Source organism: Bufo bufo, chromosome 6 (assembly GCF_905171765.1).
Source record: "Bufo bufo chromosome 6, aBufBuf1.1, whole genome shotgun sequence".
Classification (NCBI taxonomy): domain Eukaryota; kingdom Metazoa; phylum Chordata; class Amphibia; order Anura; family Bufonidae; genus Bufo; species Bufo bufo.
The window spans coordinates 199438478-199465714 of record NC_053394.1 but is presented as its reverse complement, the minus strand read 5'-3'; the positions used below and the strand labels follow the sequence as shown (position 1 = coordinate 199465714).

Here is a 27237-nt window from a genome sequence, read left to right as displayed (position 1 = left end):
TATAAAGTAAATAAGTGGCCCTTTATTTGACACAATGTAGGGCAATGATTGGGAACGAGCCATTCATTCATGATTTATTGTCAACTTGTTCAGCTGCTTTAGCATGCAGCAGTCAACTCCTCTGAATGAGCAATTTCTACAGGGTGATGTGCTGCCCACAAATGAAGTCATGGTGCATCAAAGGTGCAGTCACCCGACAGATGAGTGTTTACTCATTGCTATAATATGCCACCGACCTGTGTTTTAGTACAGCAAGTGATAGTCTGTAAAGCACTGCGGGATATGTAAGTGAAATAAGTAAATACTGCAGCATGACATTGTTCTCTGTGCAAGGAAAACTGGGATACAGCAAGAAATCAGCACCCGTTCATTCTTTGGATCATTGGGGGCCCCAGTGGTATAACTCCTATGATCATAAAGTGATAGCATATCAAAATCTCCATCAGTAAAGTAACGAAATAAAGATATAACTTACTTTCTATGTCTATGATATAGAAAACCGCGCTGCTTCAACTTGAGTGCAGTTCACACTGAGGAAGACAAAAGGTATCTATCGATGTGATTCCTCAGTTTTGGTTCCCACTGAGGTCGATGCTCAAATCTCCTAAGGCCTTCTGCACATGAACGTATGTGTTCTGTTCCATGCATTGGGGACCGCAATCTTGTCCCCAATGCACGGAGAACGTTCGTGCATTGGGGACAAGAACGTTCGTCATAGTCTACCTTATAGAAATGCCCCGTCCTTCTTCCTGTCTGCGGCCAGAAAACTCGCGCAGGCGCAGTACTGCCAGCGGCCTGCGCGATCATCAACCTCCTGAGGGCAACAGAGCTCAGGTCACATCACTGGGCTCGGCGCATGCCCAGTGAGACTTTTGAGGCTGTTGCCCTCAGGACGTTGATGATCGCGCAGGCCGCTGGCAGTACTGCGCCTGCGCGGGTTTTCTGGCCGCAGACAGGAAGAAGGACGGGGCATTTCTATAAGGTAGACTATGACGAGGGGAGGGGGCGGAACAGTTTGCCGGGGCTGTGGGAGGTTATTTGATGATCAGGAGGCGTTCTTGGGCACTGCAGGGGGGCGTCACTGGGCTCCGCAGAGTGAAAAAAACGCCCCTCTGGGCACCTTGGACCCTAATTAGCATAACAGAAAAAGCGCTTTTATATCAAAACTACAAAACGAAATAAAGTAAAAAGAAGACTGCTGGAAATAAGGTACTTTAGTCAACATAGCGATGGTGCCAGCTTAAAATGGTAAAAGCAGGTGACAGAATCCCTTTAAATAATGTGATTTATTGTACTCACAAGATCCATAAAACAACACGCATATAAAACGTGCACGTCCTCTCATGAAACGCCCGACCCGGGTTTCTTCTTTGACTTTTAGGAGATTTGAGCATCGACCTTAGTGGCAACCAAAACTGAGGAAACACATTGATAGATACCTTTTGTCTCCCTCAGTGTGAACTGCACTCAAGTTAAACCAGCGCGGTTTTCTATATTACCGTATTTTCCGGCGTTTAAGACTACTTTCTAACACTAGAAATTATTTTCAAAAGTCGGGGGTTGTCTTATACGCCGGGTATACTCAGATCCGATGGTATATTGTAACCCCCAGGCGTTCCCATGGTGACGGGGACGCTTGCCTGGGGGTTAGAATATACAGGGCCCCGCCTCTCAGAGGAGTATACATTTATTAACTGTAATCCATAACTTTAACTTTAAATCACCGCTCATCTCTTTACTAGGGTATCTTACTCTCGGCTCCGGTAACAGGCAGTGCGGGCAGCGCTCACTCACTGACGTCACGCGCATGCTCCTCCCACTAAGCGGCGCAGGCGTGTGACGTCAGTGAGTGAGCGCCGCCCGTACTGCCTGTTACCGGAGCTGAGAGTAAGATACCCTAGTAAAGAGATGAGCTCTGATTTAAAGTTACGGATTACAGTTAATAAATGTATACTCTGAGCGTCGGGGAGGGGGATCTGTGGATGGTATTGTTATAGGGAGGGGGATCTGTGGATGACACGGTCATGGGGTGGATCTGTGGATGACACATATAGCATAAGATGCTATATAGTGTCATCCATAGATCCCCCCCATAGCAGTGTCATCCACTGATTTCCCCTCCCCATAACAATACCATTCACAGATCCCCCTCCTCATAACAGTGCCATCCACAGATCCCAGTCAGTTCCCTGGACTGGAGAAGATAGTCTTGAAGACAAGGAGGGCTGGGCATTCAGGGGTAGTCTTATACGGTGAGTATAGCCCAAACCCTATATTTTAAATGAAAAAGTTAGGGGTCTTCTTATACGCCGGAAAATACGGTATATAGATTGGTTATTTCTGAAGGGTACCCACCCAGAACTACAGCGCAAAAGGAAAATACTGATCTGGGGACTGTAACTTTTGTTGCAGATTATGGTCTGTGTTCTGTGTTTGTAAGTGTTTATATGGGATTTTTTTTTCTCCTGTTTTTTTGGGGGTGTTTTTTAGTTATACTTTCTATGTCTGCCTGAACTCTAACCAGAATATGCATTCTCTAGGGGTTCATAGTGTGATGAAACATGATGTAATTATGGATGCATCTAATCCAGATTATGTGATTGTTGAAGAAGAAGCAAGTAGAGTAGCCCAGGAGGCTCTGCGAGTTTTAAAAATCTCTCGCCAACGTTGTAATGCTGCATCTTCTGGAATCCCAACATCGACTGGAACTAATGTTGGTGTAGGAAATAGGTTGGTCCTTCAGGAAATACTGAATAATTGTATGTTTATTTGCAGTTATAGTTGAATTGAAAAGAAAAATATGTCTGTGTGGTCATTTTAGCCCTTTGTGCAAAATGTAAACAACGCACCAGTCCGATGTGCATAAAACATTGTGAAAGGTATTTTAATGGCTTACTTTTTGCCATGTAATCAGACCTTGAAACTGTGGCCTTGTTGACTGTTCAGATTGCCTCAAACCTTGTCATAGAAATATTTTAGTGAATCCAGATCACCATTCATTTCAGTGTACACAATAGTTATTCAAAAAAAGTGAAAACTTTCACTATATTTTCATCTAAAAAATACGAAAAGAGGTGTATGGATCCTCTTTAGATGACCACTGTCCATTTCCTGATAAGCTCAACTCTGCTTATTGATTGTTATCAGTTGAATTAAAAAAGTACTGCATCTCACATTAGCATCTTATATTGATTTTAAAATTTGTGTTGATCGAGCATGCTCGGCCGAACACCAGTTCGGCTCCAGCATCTCGATGCTCGGCACATGGCGGTATTCGGCCGAAAATACAGCATGTGCTCAAGCGCAATGCTCGAGTCTTGTCCCCGCACTGCCCTTCACTGTAATGCCGTAGCCATGTTGGTTACTGGCATTGCAGTGATTGGCTGGCCGGAACGCGTCATCGGGTGCTATATAGCTGTGTTCGGCTCAGTGTTAGTCAGGGAGAGCTGAAGAAGGGAAAGATAGTGTAGGGAGTGAAAAAAAAATTTGGTAAGTTTAAAAACTTGTCAGATACCCAAAAGTCCTTATAAGGACTATTGTTGGGTGTGGCAGCAATATATATTTTTAGTGCAACCGGCGCTAAATTGCTAAAACTTTACAGACCCAAAAGTCCTTTTAAGGACTATTGTGTTTGGCAGCAATATCTATTTTTAGTGCATCCTGCGCTTAATAGCGTGCAATAGTTAGGCCGCTGCAGACAGCGACATTATCTGCGCTACATCTCCTGTGTAAAGTGTGCGTATCCCCAAAATATCTGTGACATGCATTGTACTTTTTCCGTAGACCGTGTCTGCTGCGGACAGTGACATTACCTGGGGTACATTTCCTGTGTAACATTTCCACATCCCAAATACCTGTGACATTCCCTGTAATTTTATATTAGCCGCTGCTTACATCAGCAACATTATCTGCTGTATTTCTCCTGTGTAACGTGGCCACATCCAAAAATATCAATGACAACCGGTGTACTTTTTCCATAGACGGTGTCCGCTGCAGACAGTGACATTACCTGGGGAACATCTCCTGTGTAACGTTTCCACATCCAAAATACCTGTGACATTCCCTGTAATTTTATATTAGCCACTGCTGACATCAGCGACATTGCAGTATTTCTTCTGTGTAATGTTTCCACATTATTATTATTATCATTATTATTTATTATTAAAGCACCATTCATTCCATTGCGCTGTACATATAAAAAGGGGTATACATACATAATACAGACAATTGCACTAAGCATAAACAAGATTCGTTACAAACTGGTACAGAAGGGAGAGAGGGCCCTGCCCGTGAGGGCTTACAATCTACAAGGTATGGGAGAAGGACACAGTAGGTGAGGGTGAAGCTGGTCATGGCTGTATAGAGGCAGCAGGGTCACTAGTTGTAGGCTTGTCTGAAGAGGTGGGTTTTTAGGTTTCTTTTGAAGGATTCCACTGTAGGTGAGAGTCTAATACATTGGGGTAGCGAGTTCCAGAGTGTGGGGGATGCACGGGAGAAATCTGGAAGGCGATTGTGGGAAGAGGTAATAAGAGGAGAGGAGAGAAGGTGAAGCGAGGATCGGAGATTGCGTGTGGGGAGGTGTCTGGAAAGTAGCTCAGAGATATAGGGAGGGGACACGTTGTGGACGGCCTTGTATGTATTAGTATTTTTAACTGAATTCACTGGGCAATGGGGAGCCAGTGAAGGGATTGGCAAAGGGGAGAGGCAGAGGAGTAACGTGGTGCAGTGGGAAAGCGTCAACAGGCCGTGCTTAAGCTGATCTGCTTAGGTGAGAAACGGCACACCACCGCAGAGCTGTGGCAGGGAATATGAGACCAGACAGAGCTGTGACTCTCACCACTCAACCTAGAACCAGGCGTGGTTGTATCTGATAATTGCCGTAACTTGGTGGCGGCTTTGGAGCTCGGCAACCTGACACACATGCCATGCCTAGCGCACATCTTCAACTTGGTGGTTCAGTGATTTCTCAAAACCTACCCCAATTTGCCTGAGCTACTGGTGAAGGTGCACCACGTGTGTGCCCATTTCCGCAAGTCATCGTCAGCTTCCGCCGGTCTGTCAACTCTGCAGCAGCGCTTACAATAGACAGCTCACCGACTGCTGTGCGAAGTGAGCATGCGCTGGAACTCGACGTTCCACATGTTGGCCAGGCTTTTTGAGCAGCACAAAGCAGTAGTGGAATACCAGCTGCAACATGGTTGTCGCCTTTCCAGTCAGCTTCCGCTCTTCACAATCGAGGAGTGGGCATGGATGTCTGACCTCTGTGAGGTTTTAAGAAACTTTGAGGAATCAACACAGATGGTGAGCGGCGAGAACGCTATTATCAGCGTCACCATCCCACTTCTGTGTCTACTCCTAACGCTCGCTGCTCACACTTAAAGTGGACGCTTTGCATGTGGAAGAGGTGGAAATGGGGGAAGACATTACACAGGGTGATAGCCAGACCACCCTCAGTTAGTCTTCTCAGCGCAAATTGAATGATGATGAGGAGGAGCAGTAGACGGTTGCTTCTGTTACAGAGGGTAGTACCCATGGAAGTTTAATTCCATCTGTCCAGCGTGGATTGGCAGAAGAAGAGGATGAGGAGATTGAGAGTCATCCTCCTGATGACGACAGCAAAGTCTTGCCTGTTGGGACTCTGGCGCACATGGCTGACTTTGTTAGGCTGCCTTTCCCGTGACCCACGCGTTTTACGCATTTTGGACAACACCGATTACTGGTTGTTCACCCTTCTCGACTCCCGCTACAAAGAGAACTTCTCATCTCTCATTCCTGTGGTGGACAGGACAAGCAAAATTGTGCAATACCAGAAGGTCCTTGTTGAAAAATTGCTCCAAAAATTTCCAGCTGACAACGCTGGCGGTAGAGTACGTAGTTCCTTGGGCAACCGAGGAGGGGAGGGGAGGGGAACACACAGTAGTTCCAACAGAGGCAGGGCAACACTCTCCAGAGCCTGGGACAGTTTCATGACACCCCGCCAGCACCCTCACCCTGATGCGCGGCCTAGTGTCACAAGGAGGGAAAAATTTTGGAAGAAGGTGAATGAGTACATAGCAGACCGTGTTAGCGTCCTGAATGATCACTCTGTGCCTTACAACTACTGGGTGTCCAAGCTGGACACGTGGCACGAACTGGCGCTCTACGCCTTGGAGGTTCTGGCCTGCCCTGCCACCAGCGTTTTGTCAGAGTGGGTATTTAGTGCTGCTGGGGGCATAATAACTGATAAGCACATATGCCTGTCAACTGAAAATGTTGACAGGTTGACTCTTATAAAAAATGAACAAGGCCTGGATTGCCCCTGATTTCTCTACTCCACCATAGGAAAGCGGCTGAACATAAAGGCACTTTAAATGTGTTTTTTTTTTTTATAATGTACTGAATACACTGTATTCCCATGCACCCCTTCCACCACAAAAAAGGTATATGGTTCAATCTTCCTTTTCTCGTCGTCCTCCTCTTATATCATATCAACATGCTTATTAGTCTGCCCTCGCTCCTAATGTTTTACAGGGTCAACTCACCAGCAGGCTCTCACCTACAATCTTTTAGAGGGTCAGCTTACCAGCAGGCCCTCACATATAATGTTTTTGAGGGTCAGCTCACCTGCAGGCCCTCAACTACAATGTTTTACAGGGTCACCAGCAGGCCATCCTGAGGTGTTCGACCCAAGCACCCGAACACCCGAGCACTTTGGTGCTCGATCAACACTATTTAAAATATATTATAAACACAGATCTTTTCATATTGTTTCTGTATTGTTGCCCCCTTAAAAAGGGTAAGTCGACATGTGTCAGCGCAATATAGAGGTAAAACAACCATCAAAACTTAAGCCACTATATTAAACCTCATTGCTGTTTTATCACTGTACTGTCATTGCTTTGTGTGGCCTCACCCTTTGACTGTATTTAAATGTGTAAATTAATCACACGTCTACAAGAATACTAAGGGTACTTCTAGCGTTTTTCTTTCCGGCATAGAGTTCCGTCCTAGGGGCTCTATACCGGAAAAGAACTGATCAGTTTTATCCACATGCATTCTGAATGGAGAGCATTCCGTTCATGATGCATCAGGATGTCTTCAGTTCAGTCTTTTTGGCTGATCAGGCAAAAGATAAAACCGCAGCATGCTACGGTTTTATCTCCGGCCCAAAAAACTGAAGACTTGCCTGAATGCCGGATCCGGCATTTTTTCTACATAGGAATGTATGCCGGACCCGTCCTTCTGGTCTGCGCATGCGCAGACTGAAAAAAAGGTGAAATGCCTGATCCGTTTTGCCGGATGACACTGAAAAGACGGATCCGGCATTTCAATGCATTTTTCTGACCAGGCATTTTTCAGACTGATCAGCATCCTGATCAGTCTTACAAATGCCATCAGTTGGCATACGTTTTGCCGGATCCGGCAGACTGTTCCGGCGACGGAACTGCTTGCCGGATCACTCTGCCGCAAGTGTGAAAGTAGCCTCAGTGTAAAGCCATTGGTAGGGCCCTGAGGCTCAATGAAACCAAAATGAGGGCTAATTTCTCCTATAAGAAAAAAATTATATCAGTGTGCATATAAACAGTAACTGCAGGTCTGTTAAAATTATACTTGAATAGTAATCAATGTACTGTGACATTAAAGAATTTAAAATCTGATGTCTGTTGAGTTGCACAACTGTTGCCATTTGATGTTCCGCATATGTGCTGCTCTGGTCAACCTGACTTTAATGTCCAGAATGGGACAATCCAAATCACAAAGACCACAGTGCCGATATAGGCTTAATGCAGAAATAACTGAAGACCCTGTGCAACAGTAGCAAAATACCCTCTCCTCTTTGGACAACAGAATCTTAAGATGCAATTCTCATTATTGACCTGTAGATGGGGACATATATGTTCATTTTTACCTAAATGTAACTGAAAAAAAGCCCAGATGTCTATTTACCACAGGGGTGCAATGACTTTCTGGTGTGAGGGCCACATTGTAACATTGAACCAATTCCAAGGTACACAATTAAACTTAAAGGGGTATTACCTTTTATTAACTGTTATAGCATATCAAAAGTACACTGAACAAAAATATAAACGCAACACTTTCAGTTTTGCTCCCATCTTTTACATACACAAAAGACCCATTACGCTCAAATATTGTTCATAAATCTGTCTAAATCTGTTAGTGAGCACTTCTCCTTTGCCGAGATAATCCATCCCACCTCACAGGTGTGGCATATCAAGGTGCTGATTAGACAGCATGAATATTGCACAGGTGGGCCTTAGACTGCCCGCAATTAAAGACCACTCTCAAATGTGCAGTTTTGCCTTACTGTGTGAGTGTCAGAAAACCAGTCAGTATCTGGTGTGCCTCACGCAGTGCAACACATCTCTGTCGCATAGATTTGATCAGGTTGTTGATTGTGACCTGTGGAATGTTGGTCCACTCCTCTTCAATAGCTGTGCGAAGTTGCAAAATATTGGCAGGAACTGGAACACGTTGTCGTATACGCCGATCCAGAGCATCCCAAACCTACTCAATGGGTGACATGTTCGGTGAGTATGCTGGCCATGCAAGAACTGGGATGTTTTCAGCTTCCAGGAATTGTGTACAGATCCTTGCAATATGGGGCCGCGCATTATCATGCTGCAACATGAGGGGATGGTCGTGGATGAATGGCACAACAATGGGCCTCAGGATCTCGTCACGGTATCTCTGTGCATTCAAAATGCCATCAATAAAATGCACCTGTGTTCGTTGTCCATAACATACGCTTGCCCATACCATAACCTCACCGCCACCATGGGCCACTTGATCCACAACATTGACATCCGCAAACAACTCACCCACACAACGCCACACACGCTGTCTGCCATCTGCCCTGAACAGTGAAAACCGGGACTCATCCGTGAACAGAACGCCTCTCCACATGCCAGACGCCATCGAATGTGCGCATTTTCCCACTCAAGTCAGTTACGTCGACGAACTGCAATCGGGTCCAGACCCCGATGAGGATGACGAGCATGCAGATGAGCTTCCCTTTGTGCAGAAATTCTTTTGGTTATGCAAACCGATTGTTGCTGCAGCTGTCCGGGTGACAGGTCTCAGACTATTATGGAGGTGAACATGCTGGATGTGGAGGTCCTGGGCTGGTGTGGTTACACGAGGTCTGTGGTTGTGAGGCCGGTTGGATGTACTGCCAAATTCTCTGAAATGCCTTTGGAGATGGCTTATGGTAGAGAAATGAACATTCATTGCACGGGCAACAGCTCTGGTAGACATCCCTGAAGTCAGAATGCCAATTGCACGCTCCCTCAAACGTTGCAACATCTGTGGCATTGTGCTGTGTGATCAAACTGCACATTTCAGAGTGTCCTTTTATTGTGAGAAGTCTAAGGCACACCTGTGCAATATTCATGTTGTCTAATCGGCACCTTGATATGCCACACCTGTGAGGTGGGATGGATTATCTCGGCAAAGGAGAAGTGTTCACTAATACAGATTTAGACAGATTTGTGAACAATATTTGAGTAATGGGTCTTTTGTGTATGTAGAAAATGTTTCAGATCTTTGAGTTCAGCTCATGCAAAACCGAAAGTGTTGGGTTTATATTTTTGTTCAGTGTATATCCTTTAAATACCTGACATTTGCAGGTTCCGCTCTCAGAAATGGAGGAGAATGAAGGTCCCCTTCTTCCACAGTCGAGCCTCATTCACACACCAGTGTTTTGGTCAGCGATTGTGAGCCAAAACCAGGATTGGAACCTCCACAGACATAAGGTATAAGGGAAAGATCTGCACCTGTTCTGTGTTTAGAGCTTCACCTGGTTTTGGCTCACAATCACTGATGGAAATCACTGACTAAAACACTGATGTGTTAATGAGGCATCATGACTCCATAAAGGAGGTGATCATGCATGCATGCATGCATGTGCCTCTGTCTAATGAACAACATCTCTGTTATGGTAAAAGCCTAATATTTTACAAGTCTCATAATCTACAGTGCTACAGTGGAGAGAACCACATGCATGGACTGCCGACTATTTAAGTCAAATACTCAAAGGAGACCCCATTCTCCTGATAAACGGGGAACCCAGAAATGGATACAGTGCACACTATTAGTACTTGCCGGCCCTGCTCCTGAACTTTTTTCCACTCCTACTATCTGACTTGGAAACTACATGTAACCACACACGGGGATCTCTGTCGTTGTTTGAGGCCACACAGGGTGGCATCGCGTGGCCTCCAGGCTACAGGTTGTGCACCTCTGATGTACACAATGCACAGTATCTCATTAAAGGAAATATATGTTGCATTATTTTTGGTTAATGTTTGTAAATTTTTCTTGCAATTTACTATTTTTCTAATTATTTGTCATTTGTGCATTTTAAAAATACAATAACTGTATGTACTTTTATTTATAGACGGTTTGGTCAGAAAAAGAACCCTCTATTACATTGTGCAGATGTACCCAAAACCAAGAGCCATCAAGACAAATGCAAGGTAAAATGGGTTAGTTATAGAAGGTTCATTAGAGGAAAACCTATAAAATCTTGCTGTATTGAAATTATTATAAAATAATCTTTATATTTTACTAATCTAGTTCAGTCCTTAACCATTTTCTGACCTGGCCGGGTCTTTAAAGATGGCGCCCGCTCCTGAGCGGAGCGGGTGGCCTGCTGTTTCTTATAGCAGACACCTGCGGCTAATGTCCACAACCGGCATTTATGCAGATCGTGAACATTTAACCCCTCATATGCCATAGTCAATGATGACCGTCCGGTAATGCTCCGGCTCCCCTGTGCAGCGATCGGAGCTTGTGTGCAGCAGCCACTGTCTTTGTGAATGACAGGAGGCTGCTGCATAGTATTTCCCATGGAGCCCTTGCCTGTAATAGGGCTCCAAAGGAAGCTAGCAATTTTCTCATAGACTCCAATGCTATTGGGGTCTATGAGAATAGAAATCTAATGATTGCTTGTTATAGTTCATAAAAAAGTGTAAAAAAAAAAGTTTTTAAAAATAAAAAAGCATAAAAATTCAAATTACCCCCCTTTTCCCAAAATAAAAATAAAAGAACTAAAAAAATGCGCGATGTGCGAAAACACCCATAGTATAAAAATATATTCCCCATACGGCAAACAGCAAAACGGAAAAAAGCGTTAAAAATGGCCGATTCACCATTTTTGTTTGCTTAATTTTCTACCAAATAATTGAATAAGTGATCAAAAAAATCATACACCCCCCAGGATTTATTTCCCACTTTTTTTATTATTTTATCACTATTAAAACGCAGGAAAAACTATACATCTAAGGTATTGCCGGATTCATACTGACCTGTAGAATAAAAGTAACTGGTCGATTTTATCGAACGTCGCAAATAAAAAAGCCTTTTTTTGCAATTTCACCCCATTTGGAATTTTTTGCCTGCTTCCCACTACATCATATGCAATATTAAATGGTGGCGTTGGAAAGTACAACTTGTCCTGCAAAAAACAAGCCCTTATATGGCTATGTGAACAGACATAAAACATTAAAAAAGTTATGGCTCTGGTAAGGCAGGGAGCGCCAATCAAAAACACAAAAACAAAAAAACCTCTGGGGTTGAAGGGGTTTTCCGAGTTATGTTAAAAATAAAATAAATCTGATGATCAGCAATATATACATAAGGTAGCCAAGTTTTAGGCAAACCTTTTTCCTCATTTCCCTAGTTATCTTCTGGCCCTTTGTTTACTTGCAGTAATAACAATCTCTGAGGTTTTTCTCATGAATATTTGTGCCCCTCCCCCTGCTCTGCAAAGGGAGTGAATAAAAGTGCTGCCCTGAATGAAATGTCTGACTGCAGGGAAACTCAGCAGCATGTTGTATGTCTAGGACTACAAGTCCCACTGCTGATGCACACAGTATCTCCCCTGTTCTTGTGCAATGCTCTGCAAAACTTCTCCAGTCTGTCAGCTCTGTGTCTGCAGGATGAGGATCCTGTGCCTCTTCACTGCCTGTAGCTGCTCAGCAAACCCTCCAGACCTGAGTCTGTGCTTCAGAAAGGGTTAAAGTGGGGCAGGGGGCGTGGCCAGCACAGTGACTACTCATGCACAGACACAAACTAGGCTTGTGTACGAGACATCATCCTCATTATTTTCCATTAAGAAGCAGGCTGAAGAGCCCTATTTCTGAGCACCTTTGAACCATAAGGTTTGCAGTACCATTGTTACCTGGACTCTATCTTCAGGATAGGTCATCAGTATGAGATTGGCGGGGGTCCGACTCCCAGCACCCGCACTGGATCAGCTGTTTGAGGAATCTGCTGCATTCACCAGAGCTTTAGTGAGCGCTGCAGTCTCCTTGCAGCTTACCAAGCACAGCTTCGTTCATTTGATAGCGGATGTGCTTGGTATCACAGCTCAGCCCCATTTACTTAAATGGGGCTGAGCTGTGCCTAGGGCATTTGACTGATGAACATGACATCACGTGGCTTTTAGATAGTTCTAAGCGCTCACAGAGCACCGCAGCCTCTACAAACAGCTGATCTGATATTGATGACCTACCCTGAGGCCATTAGTACATAAATTCCAGAAAACCCATTTAAAGGGGTTGTCCAAGTTATTTTTATTGATGACCTATCTAGAGCTGAAACGATTACTTGATTAAATCGAGTAACTTGACACCAAAAAATCCTCAATGCAAATTTTTTGCATCGAGGATTTGTTTGTCACTTGACCACGGAGTGCGACTGGAGCGCTTGCTATTAATCATGCTCCGTGGTCACCCGCCATCCCGACCACTCGGCACTGGATCCTGACACATCGTCAGAACATAGTGCGCGCTTACGTGCACTATGACCTGACGCTGTGTGACGTCGGGTCCTAGTGCAGTGCGTGAAGAAGATAATAGAAGATCTCTGGATTGTCAGCAGCGCCCCTATTTGAGAGGTAACTATTTTTTCCTTCACTGGCGCTGGGGACTTATGGCTAGGAGGGGGGATGGTGGCACGGGGGGTGGCAGCTGATGGGATGGGGGTCTGATGACGGCATTGGGGGGAGCTGATGAGTTTTTATAAAGAAGAAAATGTATATCGTGGCTCACCCGTATCTGATGTATGATGATGGTGCTATATTTTATGGGAGGTTCACCCGTCCACCCAGTGAAATGAATAAAATATAGAATAAAATAAAATAAGCACTCACCACCTGGTATATTGTCAATTGTTTATCTCTTCAAAATATTTAAAAATAGTAACAACACATATAACATTAATAATATTAAAACATAATTGCATAAATAGCTGGTAAATATGGTTGATAAATAAGTTTGATAAATACCACTGATCTCTTGGTATCTGGAATAGATATCCTGCCTTAGGTATACCTAATACATTAGCACCATGTGAATATTAAATAAATATAAATATAAGTATAAAAATATAAATATATCAAAAGGTATTCCCAAAAGTGTAGCAAAAATATTGAATTGTTTCCTAAAAATGATTCAAGTGTTTCCAAAAATGATAGTTCACAAAAACAAGTGTCAAGGTAAGAATGTTGAAACAAAGTGTCAAGATAATATTCAATGTGATAAGAATCCTCGTGCAGTATAAAATATCCAGACAAGCAAATTTGAGACCTTAAGGTAGATGTTTAGGGTAGATGTATGAAATCTCCCAATATCCGTCAGTATTTCCAATATTAGCAAACAATATGGCTTGGAGGTTAGAGGTTAGTATATGGGGTTAGGTATTAGTGTATAGGGATTGCGTCTGGGGCGTCCCCCTGATGCTCACCCTCTTACCTTCCCCTGCGTGATGTTCACTGCTTTTAGGTGGTCAGTCTCGGTGCGACTCGCTGTGTATCACCGCTGGATATAGTAAAAACGATAGTTGTTCACGGGATCTTTCGGCGTTTGTTTGTTGGTCTCGTGGCCTTCCTCTGACGTTATCAAACCTCGTCTGGTTTGCGTGTCACTCTCCCGGCAACTCTCGTGTTAGCTCGCGATATATTCGAGCCCCGCTCCTGATTATGGATCAGTGTATGCGTCGATCCGTGTAGGGAGCGATTAGCTCAGATACCCTTTCTTTAAATTCTCTCCTAGGTCTAGATGGGTAGTTGGTCCTCTCCAAATCAGGCCAGACACGTTTCGAGGGTTAATCCTCTTCCTCAGTGGCTATAGTGTGGGATCCAACTACCTCCTCCTTATATAGTATATGGCTCCCAACCACCCATCTAAAACCTGGCATGGATTTATAGTGCACATATATTCATTTCCATACTTTTTGATACTTTTCTAAACTTTTCTGAGAATCCTCAAGTTCTTCAGTTTCTATCAAACAATCAAAACTAAAATAAAAATAAAAACAGAACTGTGTAATAAGAACTTAGTTATTATATATTATATAGTCCATAACGCTAATCCCCTTGTTTCATTTCATTTCATTAAATCCTCTCTCCGCTTTTTGGTAGTTTCCCAATGGATTTTTATTCAAAGGAGAAATGAGATGGTCTCTTCCTAACAAGATATATTCAATCATAGTCAGTATTCTATATGTCTATTTATTCTTATTACTTTTCATTGACCTCTTTATAGTGACATCTTCTTTATCATACACATATTAGTTTTGGAGAAAAACGCATGCCATTCCCCCAAAAAAACGCAACTGCGTTACCTGTGCGTTATGGCTGCATTTTTTTCGGAAATCACCCAGAAATCACTCCCAAGGAATTACACTTTAGTGACACCCTCTCAATATGCTCCCCAATAGATTTAGATGTCAACATTTATCATTATGTTTTTATTATTTTATTTTGATTTTATTTTCCATTTTTCCGTTTTTATAGTTGAGAACACAGAGATTGTATCTTCTATTGGTCCTATGATTCCCCACCTGCTGTGTATTGGAATAGTTCGTTGTACAATACAGTTCTGTATCCCATTGTATAGTATTATATCGTAGGTTCATTGTTGCGGTGTTGTGTAAGGGAAGGGAGCCTCCCCCCGAGAAAGCGTCCCGGTACTGGTAAACAGCCAAACTCAGGACGCTTAATCAGAGGAAGGCACCCCCCCGAGCTACAGAAAACCAAATAACTCAAAATCAGAGTTTAGGCCGTGGGGAAGGAGTGTTTGAAATTCAAAGATCCGTCTGGATTCTTGTCTCGACATCCTGGCGATATGGTCTCCCCCTCTCCAGTGTACATCCACTTTCTCAAAGGCTGCGAAGACCATACCCCCAGGATTTTTGTTGTGATGTTGTTTGTAGTGCAGTGAGAGAGAGTGCTTCTCATACCCATTTTTGATGTTGGTAATGTGTTCACTCAATCTTTTCTTAAGGGACCGTTTCGTTCTCCCCACATATTGTTTCTTGCACTGACATTCAATTATATATAAGATGTTCTTTGAACTACAGGTAAGGAAGTCTTTTATTTTCCATTTAAAGGAATTAACCCTTGATTGGATTTCTATAGTTTTTTTGGGGAATGATGTCAGTTTGCATACACCACAGATTCCACACCTATAGAAGCCTTGCAAGTTTAACCAATTGTGTATCTTTCGATTGTCTGTTTTGTTTTTAATTGTTGGAGCTACTTTTAAAGATAGGTTCTGGGCCCTTGTATAGGTTATCAAGGGGCCCTTACTTATCATGGGACCTATTAGTTTGTCACCCAATAAATGGTGCCAATGTTTCTTCACAATTGCTTCAACTTGCTTGTGTTGTTTGTTAAAGGGCAGAATTATTCTCAAATTCTCCTCCTTTTTTTCTTTCCCCTTATTTTGTGTGGCATTTTCCCCAAAAAAGGACTCTCTTTGCATGTTTTTTACCTTTGTCAGTGCTTTTTCTAGTATATTGGTGGGATATTCTTTCTCTAGAAATTGTTTTTTCATAATTCTAGATTCCCTTTCGAATTCTTCCTCCTCTGTGCAGTTTCTTTTTATGCGTTTGAATTGTCCCGTAGGAACTTCAAGCAGCCACCTGGGTAGATGGCAGCTTGAAAAGATAATATAACTATTCCGAGAGACTTCTTTCTGGTATGTACTGCAGACCAATTGATCATTCTTTACTTTAATCTGCAGATCTAAGAATTCAATCCTCTCTGTACTCACATTCGCTGAAAATTTCAAATTATATATGTTGGTATTAATGTCCTCCAAGAATCTGTTTAGATCTTCTCTCGTACTTCTCAAGATAAACAAGATGTCATCAATGAATCTATGCCAGAGTACCAGGTCTGCGCCCAGCATGGGCAGGATCTTCTCACACTCCCATTGTGCCATAAACAAATTGGCGTAGCTGGGCGCAAACCTGGTACCCATGGCAGTTCCTCTGGTCTGGAGATTCCGGGCCCCTGATTCTTCCGGCCGGCGGGGTGGGCTCCCGCGGCCGGCATTGGGCTTGACTAGGCCCCAGCAGGCCCCGTCCGCCCGTCGGTGCCGGTCGGCGGGGCTCCGCAAATTTTGTCCCAGGCTTCGCGGCCTGCTGGGCCGCAATTCCGACCGGCCCGCGGGGTGGGCACCCGCGGCCGGTTTGAAGCGCATTCCGCCTCAGGTCCCGGCGGTACATAAGGGCCGGGCGCCGCAAATTTAGTCCCCGGCTTCGCGGCCTACTAGGCCGCAAAATTCCGGCCTCTGGTGGAGAGGGCGGGAACTTCTCCAGGCGCAAATTCTTCCCGCCTGGAGGTTCCTCCGCCCCCAGGGGATCGCAGCGCCGCCCTCCAGGCCGGATCCCTGTTAACCCTTTGGGTACAGGCCGGCTCCCAATGGGCCTGTATGGTTGGCCCCCTTTTTTCCTGACTCGCAGACGATCTGTGCCCCTATATGGTGGCTCCCCTTTAACCTCAGAGAGGCTGTGTTTAAAATATATAAATGAAAAAAAAAAATATATGAATAATAATAAATAATAGATAACTGATTTCTATTGGACTGCGCAGGACGCTGCAGCCTCATCAGTAGTGCTGCATGACCTCTTTCCACAGGCGGCATGGTGTTGCGCTCCCAGCCTGCGTCGCTGCTAGGGCATTTCCCCTTTTAGGCGGTTTTCTTGCTCTCTTCCAGGATACGGCGCTGGCGAAGTGCATGCGGCCCTTCCATAGGCAGCATTCATCATCTCTCCAGTTATTGTGCCTGCCATGTGCACCCCCCCCCCCCCCCCTTCTAGGCGGGATACTGCACTCTCCCTGGCTGCCGACTGGCCATGTGCATGACCCCCTTCTTAGGCGGAATACTGCACCTTCACCGGATACGGTGCTGGCCATGTGCACGACCCCCTTCCTTAGGCGGAACGCTGCACTCTCTCTGGATTTGCTGCCGACTATGTGCGTGACCCCCTTCTATGGGCGGAACGCAGCACTCACTGGATTCGCTGCCGGCCATGTGCGCGACCCCCTTCTCTAGGCGGAACGCTGCACTCTTACTGGATCTGTTGCCGATCATGTGCGTGACCCCCTTTTTAGGCAGAATACTGCACTCTCACCAGATACGGTACTGGCTATGTGCACGACCCCCTTCCATAGGCGGAACGCTGCACTCTCACTGATGTGCTATGATGTACTTATGTACTATGTTATGTACTATTTTGCTATGCTGCACTCTCACTGGTTTCGCTGCTGGCCATAGGCATGACCCCCTTTCATAGGCGGTATGCTGCACTCTCATTGGATTCGCTGCCGGCCCTGGGTATGCCTCCTTCCCTCAGGCAGCATACATACATCCCTCTGTCTGTGGTTGTTTTCTCGTAGGTACGTTGCTGGCCATGTGCATGTACCCCATACATGGCAGGGTGCTTGCAGCTGTCGGCCATATGCATGACTCCTCTTCCGTGGGCGGTGTACGCACTCTCGCTGGATTCGCTGCCAGCCATGGGCATGCCTTCCTTCCTCAGGTGACATACACACATTCTCACTGACTGTGTTTGTCTCTCGCCAGTACGTTGCTGGCCATGTGTATGACTCCCATACATGGCGGGGTGCTCGCACTCTCCCTGGATGAGATGCTGGCTATGTGCATTACCCCCCCTTTTTTCTGGGTGGCATGCTACACTCTCACCGGATACATTGCGGGCCATGAGAATGGCCCTCTAACATGGGTGGAACGCTTGCACTTCCATTGGATACGGCGCTGGCCTTGTGCGTGACCACCCCTCATTCCATGGGCAGAATTTGGCACGCTCATGAGATTCACGGCTGTCCTTGTATGGCTGTGCTGGACTTGTACATGTCCCCCTTCATTGGCAGAGTAGTTGCACTCTCGCTGAGTTCAGTGTTGGGTGTATTATTGCACACTCACTTAATGCTAGGATAACCCTGTGCATGTTCCCCCTTCACTAGGTGGACCTCCTGCGTTCCTGCTGAATTATAGGGTATGTCCTGCTTCTCTGAAGTAGGTACGGCCTTAGGCATCACTCCCTTTTGGGACGGGCCTTTGCACTCTTGCCGACTGCAGTTTGCCAGGTACAACAATTTCCCCCCTTTCGGGGCGGACTGATTGCGTTCCATCGCATGCTATACTAGGCTTGTGCATAACTCCCTTTCAGGTTGCACTTTGCAATTCTGTACATGCTGTGGCGAGCCCCCTTTTTCGCTGAGTAACCTTTTTGCAGTGAGCGGACGTTCTTGTGCGTTGTTTGGGCCGTGTATGCCTTCTCCTCCTGTAGGTGGGTTGGCCTTCTCACTGCTTACGGGGCTGCTCGTACGTATGCCTCACCTGCTTCCTGCGGCATACTTTTGTTTTCTTGGGATTCAATGCTTGCCGCAAGCCTTGCACTCGTCTCTAAGGAGTTCATTCTGTCCGCCTGACCCGGACAGGCTCTATTGCTCTCTGCTACACCGAGCTGGGTGGTACTCATTAATTTAGTTGGCCTTTCATCCCAGGGAGTGTTCATGGGTCCTAGATGCGTGCCCATTCGTCCTTCCGCAGCATTGCTTCCCTGCGCTAGTGGTCACATGGTCGAGAGTGCTGTTGTCTGCAGCGCCCCTCGAATTCTTCGTGGCTCTGGCAGGACTGCGGTTCCCTTGCCTGCTGCAATTTCCTCCTCTTCGGATGCAGTGTGGTATGAGTCCTTCCTCTTGGCGCCTCTACGTTTCAGTCTGATCTGCTACCAGGTTCGGGCAGCTCTTCTCGGGAAGGTCACCCAACTTCTCTTGGGTGCTCGATTACCCAGGTCCGGAGGACCTCCGCCTTGGGTTCTTCAGGGTATTCGCCTTCTGCGATGCGGTGAACCGGGCGTCTCACAGTGTAGCAGGGTTCTGCTTTTGAGCTGTCCTATTTCTTCCCTGTTGCCCACTCCTCCTCCTTTCGGTTGGAGGGTGTTATGCCGGCCTCTGTCTCGACTACCTTATCTCGCCGGCTCTGTTTGGCCCCCGCTCGGTACAGATCACTCCGATGTGGCTTCTGCCCCGCCAGACTTCAGAGGCTGTTCTTTCACTGTCCTCCCCTTTGGGGAGAGCATGGTTGTTCATGTGGATGGTTCCGGTGTTCCTTTTGGCCTTGTACTGTCTCCCTTGTTCACACTGGCTGTATTAGCTGTGCCTATTTACCGAGTCTACCGCGTTCTGTCCTCCCGCTGAGTGCAGATTGCGTGGTCCATTCTAAGGCAATGGTCCTGCTGTAGACTTACCTTCTCGGTAACTTGGGGGGACTACCTTTCGATCCAGATTGTCCTTTGATCTCCCACACCGGGACTGTACAACGTGGCTACATCAGCATGGACTTTAGCCTGTCTTGTCCTGGCATCTGGCGGATCCTTTGGTTCCTTTCAGTCTGTCCTTCTGCTCCCCCACTCGGGTGGATACGGAACAACGTTGCTCGAGGGCCGACGGGACCAGTTTTTTGTCGACCCTTCTGCCCGTGTTACTGGTCTGCGCCTGATCACATTGGGTTTTCGCCCGCTTGCCAGGCGACTCCAGCGGGTTCGCTACTGTCCGCTCCTGGCTGTGTTTCGCCAGGATCTGTCGTAAGACTTAGGGTTTTTTTGTCTGGGTTTCTGTGGGAAGCTGTGCATTCCCCACTCTGAATCTCTCTCCCCATGGTTCTGTCTTTTTTTTTTTTTTGCAGTCTGGCCTGGACCTGGGACTGGGACTCCTTTTCTTGAGGTGTCAAGTGTCGGCGCGGTTCTTCCTCTTCCAGCGTTCCCCGGCCCTCAGGGCCTGTCAAGACCTTCTTCCTCGGAGTGGCTCTTTGGTTCCTCTGTACTGTCCTTCGGTACCGCCCTGGGGACTACATACTGAGCTCTCGGCGCTTCAATCTTGTCCTTGGAGCCGTTACAGAAGTTCTCTCTACCCCTTCTGTCTTGTACGGTTGTGTTTCCGTATCAGTCGTGTCTCTGATGGGTGCCTGAATGGCCCCTTTTTGTTCCGAGCCTTCTGTCTTTTCCCAGGACAGGGCTGTTCTACATCCTGTTTCTTTCTTCCTTCCTTCTGAAGGTGGTGTTTGCTTTTCGCTTCAACACTTCACCGATTTGGACGTTGTTTGGGCCTTGCCGTTTTTACTTGGAGATCTCCGACTCTTGTCGACGTTCGGCCTCTTGGGTTTCCAGAAGGTCCGTGCATAGGGTTGACTGACTCCAGGGTGGTTTTCCTCCGCTTTATCAGATTGGCTATTGCTGAGGTTACCGCACCAAGGGCAGGATTCTGCCTTTGGTGTCACCATTCATTTATTTCACCAGAGCGGTCAGTGCCTCCTGGGCCGGAGGCATTGGGCTTCGGCCATGCATTTGGGCAAGGCGGGCACAGGTCTTCCTTGCACGCCTTACCGAGTTCTACAGGGTGCATACTCTGGCTTTGGCAGATGCTGCCTTGGCCCGCCTGGGTCTGCAGGCGGCGGTTCATTGATGCCTTTCGGGTGCTTCACCTTGGTGCTGTGGTCCCTCCCCCTTTTGGACTGCTTTTGAACGTCCCAAGGTCTTCTGTGTCCCCCAAGGAAACTGGGCGAGAAAACGAGATTTTTGTATAACTTACCAGTAAAATCTCTTTCTCGCTCTTTCCTTGGGGGACACAGCACCCACCCATTCATTGTTTTCTCTGCACGGTTTCCGAGTTTTTTTGTTACCCGTTGGGTAGTTGGCTTGTTGGTTCCTTGTTGGACTTTGCCTTTTCTCACTACTTGGACACGCAACTGGCTGCCTCTCTCTCCAGGCTGAGGGTATAGCTGTGGAGGAGGGGCTTAACAGTCTTCACTTAGTGTCACGCCTCCTATGGAGATGAGCTATACCCCAAGGTCTTCTGTGTCCCCCAAGGAAAGAGCGAGAAAGAGATTTTACTGGTAAGTTATACAAAAATCTCGTTTTCCGCTAACTTGGGCCAAAAAAATGTCTTAATGGAGCCTTACAGGGGGGTGATCAGGGAGTGTATATGGGGTGATCACCCCCCTGTAAGGCTCCATTCAGACGTCCGTATGTGTTTTGCGGATCCGCGGTGTCCGTGTTTTGCGGATCCACGGATCCGCAAAACACATACGGACGTCTGAATGGAGCCTTACAGGGGGGTGATCAGGGAGTCTATATTGGGTGATCACCCCCCTGTCATTGATGACCCCCCTGTAAGGCTCTATTCGGACGTCCGTATGTGTTTTGCGGATCCGATCCATGTATCCGTGGATCCGTAAAAAACATACGGACGTCTGAATGGAGCCTTACAGAGGGGTGATCAATGACAGGGGGATGATCAGGGAGTCTATATGGGGTCATCAGGGGTTAATAAGGGGTTAATAAGTGACAGGGGGGGTGTAGTGTAGTGGTGTTTGGTGCTACTTATTACTGAGCTGCCTGTGTCCTTTGGTGGTAGATCAAAGCAAAAGGGACCACCAGAGGACCAGGTAGCAGGTATATTAGACGCTGTTATCAAAACAGCATCTAATATACCTGTTAGGGGTTAAAAAAATCGCATCTACAGCCTGCCAGAGAATGATCGCAGCTGGCAGGCTGTAGATCCACTCGCTCACCTTCCGATCGTTCACAGGAAATCTGCCTGCAGCTGCCGCCTCTGGAACGCGATCCTGCGTTAGGCGGTCCGGAGGCGGTTAAAGGGGTTCTCCGGGAATTAAGAAAATGAAAATACTTAAATATTACTTTATAATAAACATATTTCCAAATACCTTTCATTATTTATAATGGCTCGTTTTGTCTGGGGAGCAATCATCAGGGGAAACAAAATGGCCGCCATCCTATAAGTTCACACAAAACCTGTCTTAATCACACAGCAGGACAAGTTACTTCACAACACTGAGGTAAAGAGCTGCCCTACTGGTCAGGGATTATGATCCTGAATACAGCTGGTAAGAATTTTAGCTGAATCTCTGGGGAATTTAGTACAGAGAGGATGGACTGGGCAGACTGTGGCTGTAGTAATAGAGACTGCATACAAATGCTGCTGCTCATTAGCCACACCCCACAATCCTCTCATGCCTGCTCATCATCTCCATTCCCCCAGAGATTCACCTGTATTCAGGATCATAATCCCTGACCAGCAGAGCAGAGAGGAGGATGAGGCAGATGTTTACCTCAGTATTGTCAAGTAACTTCTCTTCCTGTATGATTAGGACAGATTTTGTGTGTACTGATAGGATGCAGGCCATTTTATTTCTACTAATGATTGCTCCCTAGACAAAACAAGCCATTATAACTAATGAAAGGTATTTCGGAATATATTTATCATAAAGTAATATTTAAATATTTTAATTTTCTTAATTCCCGGAGAACCCCTTTAATTTCTGTGGAGCGATTCTACAAATTATAGTGCACATCCTATTCAGATGTGAATTGTGGACAAGAATAGTCTTTTTTTTTGATGGTAGTAGGAAAAATGTTATGTGCACTTATTAGGTATCTGAATTTTTCAGACAGCATAGATTGGATAAGGGATCTATTTTTGCCTGTAGTTGTATATTTGCACTATTTACTAAAATATATATGAGATCATGTTCTTAATGTTTAAATAGAACATTAGAGGAAAGGTGTTTAGAGATTATTATAGAAGGACCTCTTCCCGGCGCTGTGATCTCTGCTGGGCAAGCTTCCCACCAGAGCAAGAATCAAGAACACTAATGTGACAGCCCAAATTGCTTAAAAGTCAAACTGACGGTGATCTCTGTGCTTGAAGCCTGCCCAAGAGAGATCGCAGTGCTGGGAAGTAATTGCTGTCTCACAGGGATCCTTTTAGATTTTCTTCCCAGGATTTACATCTAATTGATCTCGGTGAAGCCCGCTACATGTGTTTTTAATTGCACTCTAGTGATTTCATCTTTTCACATGAGTGGACACTGCCTGTAATTATCAATCATGCAACTGGAATGTATTATGTGAAAACGCAGTTGTAGCTGTTTAAGTATTGGTTGTTAGTCTTGATTTCACCATGCAGCAAAAAAAATAAAAAAAAGTTTTGTCTGCTACTGTGCAAAAACCATTTGTCCTATACTAAATCGAGTGTGCGGATTACAAATCCGAAGTCGGAATTGTTGTAACACGTCACGAAATTTAGCTATGCATAAGTATGCCTAAATGAATTAAGCACTTGAAAAGCATTGAATAATTTTGAACAGAACGAGTTTTACTCCAACAATTACCTGATCTACATCAAAGTTTGCATAGTAAACAGTGTATGAAAATGTAATGGAATAACAATATTTCAAAAAATCTAGTTTTTCAGTTTAAAAGTCGTACTTGAGCAAGCCCCAGTACTGTTAAAAGAGCTTCAGGCATCTGCTTTTGAATTTGTGAACGGTCATATTTTCCCATTGTAAAAACCAGCAGTAGTCCCCCATCATGTTGGGATTCCAGCGGCCTTGATACCTGTTCTCCATTGTAGAATATCTTTATGGAACCTCTCTCCATGTTAGTCACTTGCGTGTCCCAAATTGGGTGAGAAAAAGTCAAGATGGGAATGTAAGAAATGCACTTTCAATGACATGTTGTCTACTAATTCCGCATAGGTTTGCAGCTCGTCTGTTCCCAAGGAAGTTCTGCACCTAGCACAAATGCATCCCAAACTGCAAGACGCACTCGCTTTGTCAGATTCTTGCGCTGATCATAAGTAGTGTATTTGCCACATATGTAGCAGAAATTGTCTGGATCAGTAACACATTTGCGTTTATCCATCTTAAGTTTCATAACTGATAGCACTATAACAAATCAAAATCTGTCCAGCTTGCCTTCTCTACTTACTGCTGACATCCACCTAAGGGTCCATTCACACGACCGTATGTACGGATCTGTAGCCGTTCCGCAATTTTGCGGAAAGTCTGCGGATCCATTCATTTATATGGGCCCTCAAAAGATACGGACAGCACACCGTGTGTCGTCTGCATCTGTTATTCCGTACCGCAATCGCGGACAAGAATAGGCATTTTCTATTATGGTTGCGGCCATGTGCGGTCCGCAAATTGCGGAACACACGTGGCCGGTGTCCGTGTTTTGCGGATCCGCAAAGCCATACGGTCGTGTGAATGGGCCCTAAGTGTGTCCGAACAGGTCTGGACATGTCCATTGGAATATTTTCAATATAATGCATTAATATTATAACTGAATAAGCTTTGCATGTACTTAAAATCTAGATGTCAGGCAAATTCTGAGTTCATATTTGGAATCGGCGCGCTCATTTTTGTATAAATCACATGTTTTTCTCTCAGTAGCAAAATCATTGTTGCGCGGTGTTTTTATACCAAATACAGTATTTGCCACCATTAATAACATATTTGTTAGCCGTAAGTAGGCAACATCTCCATGCATAAGAAGAATTTCTAGTGAGTTCCTTTAATAAGTTAATGAATGTGCAATTACTGTATATTACCGTAACAATAGCTTGCTGGGATTAATGTAGATCAGCTGTTTCAGATTGATAAAATAAGCACTATTTAAGTTAATTTGGACTAAAAAAGATAGAACAAGGAAAATATATTTTTTCATAAGTTATTCAAGCAGTGAAAATCTTCAAGGTGCATTTAATTATAATATGAAAGCTGATTGGTTGGAAATGCATACTATTTACGCAGGAAAATGTGATTACATAGGTTTTAGTTGCAAAGTTAGATTGAAAAAGCTCTCATATCAAGGGTATAACATTCATTGCATGATTAAAGGGGTTATCCGACTTAAAAAAATGTGTTAGGGCTGCTTTATACATCATTAAAGATACATTTCTAATGTACTCACTTTATTGATTTTGCACGGTTTCCACACTGCTGATTTGGATCATGTGACCCCCGACGTCATCAACCCTTCTCTGGTGCTGACGTCTCGTTTACAAGCTTCTCCCTGCTTGAGGGAGTGGCCCAGCTCTGTAAACAAAACGTCAGAGCCTTTGGTGCCCGCCCCCTCTTTGCCGCGATCTCATTAGCATATCAATAGAGCAGCAGGGCTGTCATTACTGTGCAAAACAGAAGCTCCTGTGTTGCACTGAAAGAGTGTACAGGAGAGCTCTGATAAGGAAAGGGTTACCCAGGTGCTGCCAGTCGCTGTATTGCTGTGATCCAGGAGCAGGAATGAAGGACAAGCAGCTCAGCCAATAAAAGGGAGAAGGCAAGTCAGGACAGCCAATCAGATGAAAGACCCGCCCTCCCTGCTGTTTACACTGGAGAGTAAAGACATGTGCTTCTGCCTGGGCTCTTAGATTTCCCGGGGAGAGGAAGGTGGGGGACACTGCATTGTGTGTATTGTGTGTATGGAGGGGTGGGGGACACTGCATTGTGTGTATGGAGGGGTGGGGGACACTGCATTGTGTGTATGGAGGGGTGGGGGACACTGCATTGTGTGTATGGAGGGGTGGGGGACACTGTATTGTGTGTATGGAGGGGTGGGGGACACTGCATTGTGTGTATGGAGGGGTGGGGGACACTGCATTGTGTGTATGGAGGTGTGGGGGACACTGTATTGTGTGTATGGAGGGGTGGGGGACACTGTATTGTGTGTATGGAGGGGTGGGGGACACTGTATTGTGTGTATGGAGGGGTGGGGGAGACTGCATTGTGTGTATGGAGGGGTGGGGGAGACTGCATTGTGTGTATGGAGGGGTGGGGGAGACTGCATTGTGTGTATGGAGGGGTGGGGGAGACTGCATTGTGTGTATGGAGGGGTGGGGGAGACTGCATTGTGTGTATGGAGGGGTGGGGGAGACTGCATTGTGTGTATGGAGGGGTGGGGGAGACTGCATTGTGTGTATGGAGGGGTGGGGGAGACTGCATTGTGTGTATGGAGGGGTGGGGGAGACTGCATTGTGTGTATGGAGGGGTGGGGGAGACTGCATTGTGTGTATGGAGGGGTGGGGGAGACTGCATTGTGTGTATGGAGGGGTGGGGGAGACTGCATTGTGTGTATGGAGGGGTGGGGGACACTGCATTGTGTGTATGGAGGGGTGGGGGACACTGCATTGTGTGTATGGAGGGGTGGGGGACACTGCATTGTGTGTATGGAGGGGTGGGGGACACTGCATTGTGTGTATGGAGGGGTGGGGGACACTGCATTGTGTGTATGGAGGGGTGGGGGACACTGCATTGTGTGTATGGAGGGGTGGGGGACACTGCATTGTGTGTATGGGGGGGTGGGGGACACTGCATTGTGTGTATGGAGGGGTGGGGGACACTGCATTGTGTGTATGGAGGGGTGGGGGACACTGCATTGTGTGTATGGAGGGGTGGGGGACACTGCATTGTGTGTATGGAGGGGTGGGGGACACTGCATTGTGTGTATGGAGGGGTGGGGGACACTGCATTGTGTGTATGGAGGGGTGGGGGACACTGCATTGTGTGTATGGAGGGGTGGGGGAGACTGCATTGTGTGTATGGAGGGGTGGGGGAGACTGCATTGTGTGTATGGAGGGGTGGGGGACACTGCATTGGGTGTATGGAGGGGTGGGGGACACTGCATTGGGTGTATGGGGTGGGGGAGGGGGACACTGCATTGTGTATATTGTGTGTGTATGGAGGGGTGGGGGACACTGCATTGGGTGTATGGAGGGGTGGGGGACACTGCATTGGGTGTATGGGGTGGGGGAGGGGGACACTGCATTGTGTATATTGTGTGTGTATGGAGGGGTGGGGGACACTGCATTGTGTATGGGGGGAGGGGGGACAGTGACTACATAGTATATAGTCAACATAGATATGGCTGTAATATAGCTTAGATAGATATAGGGGTCATATATGACCCCTATATCTATCTAAGCTATATTAGATACATACACAGAGCTGCCTCAGAGCTTAGATACACAGAGCTGCCTCAGAGCTTAGATGCACAGAGCTGCCATAGAGCTTAGATGCACAGAGCTGCCATAGAGCTTAGATGCACAGAGCTGCCATAGAG

The 27237-nt window shown here is 46.0% G+C and overlaps 1 protein-coding gene across 3 annotated transcripts in view; it reads left to right on the top strand.

Moving 5' to 3' along the window:
- The window catches only part of ERCC6 (ERCC excision repair 6, chromatin remodeling factor), a 293153-nt gene that overhangs the window by 247208 nt on the left and 18708 nt on the right, over window positions 1–27237 (top strand). For 2 of the 3 annotated variants that reach the window (XM_040435004.1, XM_040435002.1), the window contains 2 exons: window positions 2541–2730; window positions 10397–10475. In XM_040435004.1, the coding sequence (XP_040290938.1) occupies window positions 2541–2730; window positions 10397–10475 (269 nt within the window). The remainder of the gene's footprint in view (window positions 1–2540; window positions 2731–10396; window positions 10476–27237) is intronic. The other variant, XM_040435003.1, reaches the window with a different exon arrangement.